The sequence below is a fragment of the Raphanus sativus genome, chromosome 2 (assembly GCF_000801105.2).
Source record: "Raphanus sativus cultivar WK10039 chromosome 2, ASM80110v3, whole genome shotgun sequence".
NCBI lineage: Eukaryota > Viridiplantae > Streptophyta > Magnoliopsida > Brassicales > Brassicaceae > Raphanus > Raphanus sativus.
In genome coordinates, this window is record NC_079512.1 from 36,008,377 (window position 1) to 36,016,464 (window position 8,088).

General features: G+C 34.4%; 2 protein-coding genes across 3 annotated transcripts; one reads left to right on the plus strand and one right to left on the minus strand.

The window, feature by feature from the left end:
• The first annotated feature begins 2,599 nt into the window (after nucleotides 1–2,599).
• On the plus strand, nucleotides 2,600–5,562 carry LOC130494288 (uncharacterized). Of its 2 annotated transcripts, none has more exons than XM_018615666.2 (8): nucleotides 2,600–2,715; nucleotides 2,911–3,917; nucleotides 4,005–4,089; nucleotides 4,176–4,271; nucleotides 4,370–4,630; nucleotides 4,724–4,969; nucleotides 5,056–5,139; nucleotides 5,235–5,562. In XM_018615666.2, the coding sequence occupies exons 2-8, from the start codon at nucleotides 2,935–2,937 to the stop codon at nucleotides 5,358–5,360; spliced, it is 1,881 nt and encodes a 626-aa protein (XP_018471168.1). In that variant the 5' UTR covers nucleotides 2,600–2,715; nucleotides 2,911–2,934; the 3' UTR covers nucleotides 5,361–5,562. The 2 variants fall into 2 exon arrangements, with proteins under 2 accessions (XP_018471168.1, XP_056859437.1); XM_057003457.1 differs by having other exon boundaries at nucleotides 2,609–2,738.
• A 1,044-nt stretch (nucleotides 5,563–6,606) lies between these two features.
• Nucleotides 6,607–8,088, minus strand: LOC130508167 (gamma-glutamyl peptidase 1-like). Its single transcript, XM_057003459.1, has 3 exons — nucleotides 7,709–8,088; nucleotides 7,196–7,525; nucleotides 6,607–6,920 (listed from the first exon to the last, which is right to left on the minus strand). The coding sequence occupies exons 1-3, from the start codon at nucleotides 8,018–8,020 to the stop codon at nucleotides 6,810–6,812; spliced, it is 753 nt and encodes a 250-aa protein (XP_056859439.1). The 5' UTR covers nucleotides 8,021–8,088; the 3' UTR covers nucleotides 6,607–6,809.

The window sequence follows — 8,088 nt, forward strand, 5'->3', positions numbered from 1 at the left end:
GAAAAAAAAAAAAAAAAAGTGTTTGAGAAATAAATTTTTGTTGACAAGTTAAGAGCAAAAAAAAAGTTTGAGCCGAAAGCAAAAGCCAAAATGCCCAAGTTGCTAGAGCCCAATATTTGTAAGTGTGATATTAAGGGAAAATTGCTAATAGAGAACAAAAAAACAAGGGTGTTGTCCCTTTGGTATAAATCATTTTTTGTCCAATTTTTTCTTTTTTACCCTTTCTATTTCTGAAAACTAATGAAATAAATACTTTTGTGAATCAAAAAAAAATATTAAAAATACAAACAATTAATAAAACACCAATATACACATGCTGATATTTTTTTTGTTTTCAAAAAGTTGATAAATAAGAATTTGAAAATACGTTCCACTAAAGGTAGAATGTGCCTTCTACGGAAAATGGTATAGTAGAAAGCGTTTTCTAAAATAAACATGGTCATCTACTATTTTTAGAACGTACATTCTACTGTTTACTAATTTTCTAAAAAAGTGGAATGCGCATTCTACTAATCCTAAAGCTATCTACTTTTCGTCTGGAAGCATCTTCTACTTTTATTAAGTATTCTAAATTTCGCGGAATGTGTTTTCTAAAATGTACTCTTCCGTCTACTAAAAGTAGAATGCGTGTTCTGGATTTTGTCAATGTTCTAAACTTTTAGAATGCGCCTTCTAACGGATAAGATTACCTGATTTTTGCGAAAATTAATGAAAATTTCAGTTATGGAAATATTCTAAAATCTTCTAAAAATATTCTAACTTCCTAAAACGTGTTATTTTCGATTTTGCTTGTCAAATTTTTTTAAAAATGATTTTCCCTTGTCTTATTCATTAATCTATGGTTTTTCCATAGTTTTCTTTTGTTTTTTTTTCAACAAACTCTTGTTCACTATGATACATATCTATACAACATGTGGTGTTTTGAAATTAGGTGCATTTTTTTGTAAAATTTTATTTTTACTTTATAAAGTTTACAAATTTTTTTTATTAAAACATTTTTAATTTATATTTTTATTAAAAGTTTGATAAAATTAAATGGTTACAAACGTTTTAACTTTTTATAAAAATAAAACTTTGTAAAATGTTTCTTTTATAAAGTTAGTTTAAAGTTTTTATTAATTTTTTTGTAAATTTTTATTTTTTTTTATAAATTTTAAATTTTTTATTTAATTACAATTTTATTTAAAAAGTTTTAAACTTTTTATAAAAATAAAGCTTTGTAAAATGTTTTTAATAAGTTTATTTAACGTTTTTATTAAAAAAATTTGTAAATTATTTTTATTTTTACAAAGTTTATTTTTATTAAATAAAATTTTAAAAGTTTTATTTTATTTTCCCTTTTTAAAACGTTTTTAATTATTATTTTTTAAATTCTTTTAGTTTACTGTGTTTAATAAAAACTTTACACAAACTATATAAAATTTGTAAATTTTATAAAAATAAAATAAACCTTACAAAAGTTTTAATAAAAAGTTTAAACAAACTTTATAAAAATACATTTAATTTTTTCATTAAAAATTTTGATAAAATTAAAAAGTTTACAAACATTAAACTTTTTATAAAAAATATAAATTTGTTAACTGTTTTTATTAGGTTGATTTAACGTTTTTTATTTAAAAAAATTGTAAATTATTTTTTTTATTTTTATTAAGTTTTACAAAATTTATTTTTATTAAAAAAAATATAAGTTTTTATTTTTATTTTCCCTTTTTAAATGTTTTAATTATTATTTTTTAAAATTCTATTAATTTAATGTTTTAATTAGATTAATCAAGGGTTAGTTTTGGGATTATGAAAGAAATTATACTAAAAGACAACTAAATGATAGTTTTATACTATAAGGACAACCATGCTGAATTTTTGTTCCGTTTTGCAATTTTCCCTTAATTGTTTGTCTCCTTGGGTTTGCTCATCTACCAATGGCTTTGATGGCCCAGTATAAAATATAACTTACCTTTTAGTACAAAAGAACAGAATCATGCATCAAAATTGCCGCGTTCGTGTCGTGTGTCGTTTACTCGCAGTCAATGGGGACATCGACGCCGTCCGTGACCATGACACCGGCTTCCGAGAAGCCAAGTGCGGTTCCACTTTCATTTTGTTTTGTTTGTTTATTCTTATTTTTCTTACCTAAACAAAATTTGTAGTTCGTGTCTGAAACTGGGATTTCAAGCTTACAATATTCAGATTTGCATTTTTCTCTTTCTAAATATTCATATTCCAACTAAGAGTATGATTAATGAAGTCTCTCTAAATATAACACACCGGATTTTTTATATTAAATTAATGAATATTTCAAATAAAAACAGTAAAAATCCACACCTAAAATATATTAAAATTCCTCAAATAAGAGATACTGGTGTGAATTTATCAAATTTTAAAAAATTCTTATCAATTTAATATAAATATATCCTGGTTTTACATTTGATGAAAAAAAATATAATGACAGAAATAATTTCGATAAAAAAATTAAATAAATCAATAGAAATACTCAAATTTATACTCCTAGACCTTTGACCAACAAAAAATAGTCTCCTACCCCAGGAAAAAAAAATATTAACCCTTATATATAACAGAAATCAATTAGCGGAACATAATTCTCACGTTTAATTTTTTTTTTTCGTCGTCGTCTCTCTCTCTCGCGCTCTGTAAAGTTATTATCTTTCTTATTCGCTTTGGGCAAATTGCACCCAAGAAAGCAAACAGGAATCAAAGGTTCGGATCCTCCTCTGCGATTCGTTAGTTTCCTCCCGCGAAATCCTCTTACTTGTGTTGTCAATTTCGAATCGAAACACGAGATCTCTTATCTTCTATTCGATTTCCTGATCCGTGAATATGATTGCTTCATTGACTAGATCAGATCCGTTTCTCGATTGTTTCCATGTTATTTGATTTGTTCAATTTGATTAGGGCACGGAATTGAAGAATCGAAGAATGTTAGAACAGCTATTGATCTTCACACGAGGAGGACTAATCCTCTGGACATGCAAGGAGCTCGGCAACGCTCTCAAAGGCTCACCCATCGACACTCTGATCCGCTCCTGTCTCCTCGAGGAGCGATCCGGCGAAGTCTCCTTCAACTACGAGTCCTACACTCTCAAGTGGACCTTCCACAACGACCTCGGCCTCGTCTTCGTCGCCGTCTATCAGCGGATCCTCCACCTGCTCTACGTGGACGACCTGCTTTCCATGGTCAAGGAGAGCTTCTCCGAGATCTATGATCCTAAACGGATGAGTTACGATGATTTCGATGAGAGGTTTAGGCAGCTTAGGGAGGAAGCTGAGGCCCGTGGGGAGGAGCTGAGGAAGGTGAAGCCTGTGAGCAGTGTTAAAAAGCAAGGGCAGGTGTCAAAGTCTGGTCTTGATGGAGGAAAGAAGAGTGGTGGATCGAAGAAGGATGATGGAGATGGGAATAAAGATAAAGTCGGTAGCTTGATGATGACTAATGGTCACTCCAATGGGAATCATAAGATGGAAGATGACGCTGACAAGACTGATCTTGCTAACGGGAAAGAGAACACGGCTGATAATGTTGTACTTGATCCGAGTAAGCTTATGAAGCTGAGGAGCAAAGGTGTGAGGGGTAGAGGGGGTTTGAGGAAAACTGACAGTATAGGTAATAAAAGTTCCAAGGTTACTGCTGCGGAACCGCCGAAGAAGGCGACCAAGAAGAATAGGGTTTGGGATGATGCGGCTCCTAAACAAGTGAAGTTGGACTTTACGGACTCCGTTGATGAGAGTGGGAACGGTGATCATGTGGATGTTGTGGCTGCTGACCAAGGAGAGAGTATGATGGACAAGGAAGAGGTTTTTAGCAGTGATGGTGAAAGTGAAGATGGTGATGATGATGACGAACCAAGAAGTGATGAGAAACCTGAGGCTAAGAAGAAGGGATGGTTTTCTTCGGTTTTCCAGAGGTGGACGTTTCTCTTGTTGAATTTGTTGCTAATTTACGTATCTATTGTATCATCTGGTATTAAACGTATATTGTAATCTTTGTTCAGTATTACTGGGAAGGCGAATCTTGAAAGGACAGACCTTGAACCTGCCTTGAAAGCTCTGAAGGAACGGCTCATGACCAAGAATGTGGTATGTGCCTTTTACAGTGCATCTTTTCTTATGTTTGGGTTTAGTTATGGCTTTTAATTGAGAGTGTGCTTTTTTTTCATTCACAGGCTGAAGAGATAGCTGAGAAGCTTTGTGAATCGGTGGAAGCAAGTCTTGAAGGAAAGAAGTTGGCATCGTTCACGAGGATCTCCTCAACCGTTCAGGTATTGTGCTTTGTCCTTGTACCTCTATTTGAAACGAGAAAACATTTTAGTTTGAAATCTCAAGATTGCTTAATTGTGTTGACACATATGAACATCAGGGAGCAATGGAGGATGCTCTGATTCGCATATTGACTCCGAGACGCTCCATTGATATAATGAGAGACGTTCATGCTGCCAAAGAACAGAGGAGGCCTTATGTGGTCGTGTTTGTTGGAGTCAACGGAGTTGGGAAATCCACCAATCTTGCCAAAGTTGCGTATTGGCTTCAGCAGCATAAGGTCAGTGTAATGATGGCTGCTTGTGACACATTCCGTTCTGGTGCTGTTGAGCAGTTGAGGACTCATGCTCGTAGGTTACAGGTAATGAAATATTTCAAGTAATCGCTGATTAATGTTCTAGATACTGATTTTATGAATATTGACGTGAAATACTGGTTTTGATTTTGGCAACAGATACCTATATTTGAGAAGGGTTATGAGAAGGATCCAGCAGTAGTTGCAAAGGAAGCCATACAGGAAGCAACTCGGAACGGATCGGATGTTGTTCTTGTTGACACAGCTGGTCGGATGCAGGATAATGAACCTTTGATGAGAGCTCTCTCAAAGCTCATTAACCTCAATAAACCAGACCTGGTCTTGTTTGTTGGTGAAGCTCTTGTTGGAAACGATGCAGTTGATCAGCTCTCAAAGTTTAATCAGGTTCAGTTTCTTACCCGCTAAAGATTCGTGTTAGATGTTTGATAAAACCTTATTAACATTTTTTTTTCTCTCTCTCTAAACTCTAGAAACTTTCGGATCTCTCCAATTCTGGGACCACAAGATTGATCGATGGAATCTTACTGACAAAGTTCGATACCATTGACGATAAGGTACAGTGAAACATTGATATATAAGTATTTATGTTGCCTTTTAGATCTTATAGTATGAAAATTGTAAACTATGTGTTTGGGACGGGGTTTTGTAGGTTGGAGCAGCGTTATCGATGGTTTACATATCGGGAGCACCGGTTATGTTCGTGGGTTGTGGCCAGTCTTACACTGACCTGAAGAAGCTCAATGTCAAAGCCATAGTCAAGACACTTCTCAAATGATCTTCTCATCACCATCATCATCACTATCTTCATCAACCAAACCATCATTTCTATCAATGTCTTATCCATCATACTTTATCTTGAGTTTTTGTTATGGTTTTTGATGTTGTTTCCTTAAAACTCGAAAATACTATTTCGCTGGAGTCGCTACTATCCCATCCCATGTCTTTATAATATGATGCAACTTCTGTTTTGAACTAAATGCTCTTTCCTTTTATTTCTTCCTGTTATTATCATTCACCAGGATTGTTACTTAAAGTAACCGCTTAAAGATAAGTAACCAAGGCCGTGTGACTAGCTGTCTCTTTGAATTAGTAGAGAGGCCTAGGTCATCAGGTTAAGATTAATACCTAGATTCGGACTCTATCATCTAGCAAACATGGTGTGGTTTCCTCTTGATAATGATGTGTTTATGCATGTGGATTAGTGTGGAAGTACGACGCGAAAGTTGATTCGGTGTTACAAGTGACAGAAGAAAATTACAAAGCCCTTGAAGCAATTCAATGATGGAGACACAAAGCTCGAGCTCAAACACTCAGGAGATTACTTCTTCATCAGTGGTGCTCCTGATCACTGCGTTAAAGGCGAAAAGATTACTCTTCTTGTTTTATCCGAACGCAATATTCGTGGCCGCGGTAGCCGTGGCTGCAGTGACCCGACAGTCCTAAGGTTTCCCCTAATTCTCTGTCAAAAACTCCAGCTCCTAACGCTGCGGTTGGATTGAAGGTTGGAAGCGGGGTGTTCTTGACCGCCGTTGCGATTGGCTTGGCTATTGTTTAGAGGAATTGATGGATAGAATATAGTGTTTATCGTTTCCAATTGTTAGCAAGACTTTTGTTTTTTCATCTTCAGATTGTTAATGCTTCTTTTGTTTCCGTATAGTATCTTTCAACATCAGTTGTGGCGTAATTTAATTAAGACCACCGTTTGGTTATCCTAATCGAATTCTCTTTTTGCTTAGCTAGTGTCATGTCGACCAAAAATAATAATATTTCAACATAAAAGATCTCTCTTGTCTCTCTTTTGATTTGTGTTATGGGTTTTAAAACTCAACTTGAAGCGAAACTGAAAAATGCAGAAACGAGATTTGGTAACTCCAACTATATAATTCTAAGAATTTGTTTCTCATTAATTAATATCGTAATATTATTTTGGTTAGATGTTGCATAATACCCTTATTATACAGTAAATCGTAATTTCACATCAAAAATTGTTAAACAAAGAGACAAAGATAATGACGATAGGATGATATGCAAACTATATTTTTTATTGAATTATTTTACTTATGGGTACAACACATAAATATGACCTTGAGATAAATATGAGTTTTTGTTTTCTTGACAAAGATGAGAATAATAGGTTATATTGAATAAGAATACAACAAGGTAATAAATCCATAAGTGCTCCAATATAACAAGAGCCAAATAGATAATTTGGGAGTGAAACTAATTAATTAGCTGGAACTCTGCCTTTGAGGAAATTCTTGCAAATCGTCTCCAAAAGTTTCCTGTCCGCTCCCCTATTCTCCATCGAGGCCTTTGCCGCATCCGCAAAATCTTGCTGCAAAATTAATTAATGGTTTATCAAATAAATACTATATTTCATAAATAAACAAAAATAATATAAATAATGTTAAATCTTTTTCTATAATGAATTAATGACCATAACTTTATAAAAGCAAAGCAACAGTATCCACATACAGTAGATAATCTTTTCTTGGTTCAACTAACACCTAGTATGAAGTTTACTAAACTTGAGTCACTAAACCATTCTAGTATCTTACGTTTTCTACATAAATGTTTCTGTAAATGGGGATGAAAGGAAATAAAGCTAACCTTGATGAAGCCAAGGCCAAGAACACGATCAACGATCTCGTGGAGGATCTCTCTGTTATACTCGGGATGTCCTTGGATACAGAATAAATGATCCTCAATGGAGAACATCTCCACCTCGTAATTTTCGGAATAAGCTAGTACTTTAGCAGACTCAGGCAACACTAACACTTCGTCCTGATGTAATTTTAGGATGGCTATGGTATCCGGAATCTCGTTTCCAAAGAAACTTCCCGGTTTAATTGCATCCTTCACGAGGGTTATGTCTGTAAGCTTAAGTTCTGGTCCCTTCCTTGCTCTTCCCACTGTTCCTCCTCTTACTCTAGCTATTATCTAAAGGAATACAATTTTTTTGATAAATTAAAGGTAACTTTTAATCTTAATCCAAATCATTATACTTAATGGAAAGTGTTAGTAGAATTGTATAGTTAATATGATAATATTTTAGTAATTATATGGTCTCTAGGGTTGGGTTTAAGACCATATTGTAAGGTTAGATTGGTAAGAAGAGAGAACCTGGTGGCCAAAGCAGATGCCAAGAATTTTCTTCTTCATCTCATCAAGTTTCTTGACGATCTCACATAGCTTAAGGATCCAAGGATCATTCTCGAAGGAATCGTGAGAGCTTCCACTAATAACGAAACCGTCGTACTTTTCAAGATCTTTCTCGTCCGGAAACTCGCCCTCTACGACTCTAAAGGAGTCCCAATGCTCTCCTTCGTCACCGAACGTGGACACGAACACGTTGTGGTATCCACCGTACTCTTTCTTCACGAACTCTGAATCAGGAGTGGCTAGAAACAGTGCGAACTTTTTCTGCTCAACCATTTTTTTCCCGTCTAAAGAAAATAGAGAGACAGTGTGGTTGATTAGAAGAAATAGAGATAATAAAGAGA